Source organism: Euprymna scolopes, chromosome 22, assembly GCF_053919585.1.
Source record: "Euprymna scolopes isolate OS-2025 chromosome 22, ASM5391958v1, whole genome shotgun sequence".
NCBI lineage: Eukaryota > Metazoa > Mollusca > Cephalopoda > Sepiida > Sepiolidae > Euprymna > Euprymna scolopes.
The window spans coordinates 97,003,093-97,005,147 of NC_136503.1; the positions used below are offsets into that span (position 1 = coordinate 97,003,093).

The following is a 2,055-nucleotide window of genomic DNA, read 5'->3' on the forward strand; positions in this document are numbered from 1 at the left end:
TTAGTATATGAAAATTTACTGAATTATACAAACCCAGTAAAATTCGGTATATTACGAACAAGTCTCTCTCTCTCTCTCTCTCTCTCTCTCTCTCTATATATATATATATATATATATATATATATATATATATATATATATATATATATATATATATGTACAGTATCGCCTATACTTTTTGTTTTAGCGATGCAAGTAATTCTCAAACCAGCAGGAAACAATGTAAGCCCTACTAAATTAGGCGAAGAATGCGAAATGCCACCATTAAAAGCTTACATGGACGATACCACAATCCTTACATCAAAAGAAGCTGACAACCGCAAGTTACTCAGCATTATGGAGTAAATGATGGTTTGGTCCAGAATGGCTTTCAAGTCTAAGAAGTCCAGAAGCCTCTCGCTTAGAAAAGGAAAAGTGCATGAAGATATCTGTTTTTCAGTGGGTGATCAGAAAATTCCTACAGTCTCAGAAGAACCAATAAAAACCTGGGAAGATGGTACGATAAAACCTTGAAAGACTCCAACCAGGTTAAAGTGACAATAAAAACCGTCGATGAGAGTCTAAAGACGATCGGGCGCTGTCCACTTCAAAGTAAATACAAGGTATGGTGTCTTCAACACATGATCATCCCCATTCTTTTATGGCCTCTTCTCATATATGAAGTAACTATGAGTACGGTTGAGGCAATCGAAGCGAAAATCAACAGATATACGAAGAAATGCCTAGGTTTACCTCCAGGATTATCAAATGTTGCCCTATATAGCAAACAATCCAAACTAAAATCACCGCTCAAGTCTATTGCAGAGGAGTTCAAAGCAGGGAAAGTCAGATTCCAGATGATGTTGGACAATTCCAACGACACTGTTGTAAAGACAGTACAACCCTCTCTTAAAACAGGAAAGAAATGGAAAGTCCGAGATGCTATAAATGAAGCGAAAGAAAACCTAGCCTTCAAAGAAGTCATTGGGCTCACTCAGACAGGGAAATCTGGACTGGGAATGACCAGCATTCAAAGATGGTCTACGGCTACAACCAAAGAGCGCCGAGATCTCGTCATTCAGGAAATAAGGAGCAAGGAGGAAAGCAAAAGGCTCGTAAAAGCCATTCAACAGTCACAGCAGGGGCAATGGACAAACTGGGAAGAAGCTATGCAAAGATCCATTACGTGGAATGACATCTGGCAAATGTCGCCGCTAAGGTTGAGTTTCATAATAGGCTCAACTTACGACATGCTTCCATCAATGACTAATCTTGCCAAATGGAAGAAAGGGGATGATCCAACCTGTCCTGTATGCAAAGAAAAACCTCAGACTATGGAACATGTTCTTAGTTCCTGCAGAGTCGCCCTTGCTAATGGGCGATATACGTGGCGGCACAACAGAGTATTGGAAGAACTGACCACAACAATAAGCAACCATATGAAGCCCGAAGCAGCTAACATAAGCCACAAGTTTTTGCTGAGGGAGGAAAATGCGGATCGGATCAAAACGTATAACTAGCCCATTGCTAGTACAGAACCAAAATATTCTCGGAATCAATGATGATTGGATAGTCGCCGCAGATCTCCCTGGCTGGCAAAGTAATTATCCAAAAATTATAAAAGTAAAGGGTCAACGGCCAGACATTGTTCTCTCGTCAATAACAAGGAAAAAATTCGTTTTGATTGAATTGACAGTACCTTATGAGAGCCGGGTAGAGAAGCAACACCAATACAAGATGGAGAAATATGAAAAAGAGAGTTGACCCGTGAAGGTTACGTTACAATTCTTCGAGCTGTTGAAATTGGAGCAAGAGGTTTCATTTCAGGCTCTTTATATCAACTTTTAGGACAGCTTGGAATTAAAGGCCGAAAAAGAAGCGCAGCATGTAAAAATCTAACAAAAATTACTGAACAATGTGCAATCTGGCTCTGGGTTAAAAAAAATACCGAGTGGTAACATGTGTCCACAGTGCTGATTTATTTATTTAACTAATTTTTTTATTTTGTTTAACAATTTTTTAAATTATTTATTTTCTTTCTTTTCTGCTTTTTTTATTTTCTTTCTTCCCCTTTTT

General features: G+C 38.6%; 1 protein-coding gene across 1 annotated transcript; it reads left to right on the forward strand.

The window, feature by feature from the left end:
- The first annotated feature begins 998 nt into the window (after positions 1 to 998).
- Positions 999 to 1,499, forward strand: LOC145243740 (uncharacterized). The gene has a single exon (XM_080106787.1). It carries the CDS (start codon positions 999 to 1,001, stop codon positions 1,497 to 1,499), a length of 501 nt encoding a protein of 166 aa, XP_079962913.1.
- Positions 1,500 to 2,055: the final 556 nt, after the last annotated feature.

Coding starts and splice junctions, on each gene's coding strand:
- LOC145243740 (XM_080106787.1), top strand. CDS start 999: ATGACCAGCATTCAAAGATGGTCTACGGCTACAACCAAAGAGCGCCGA.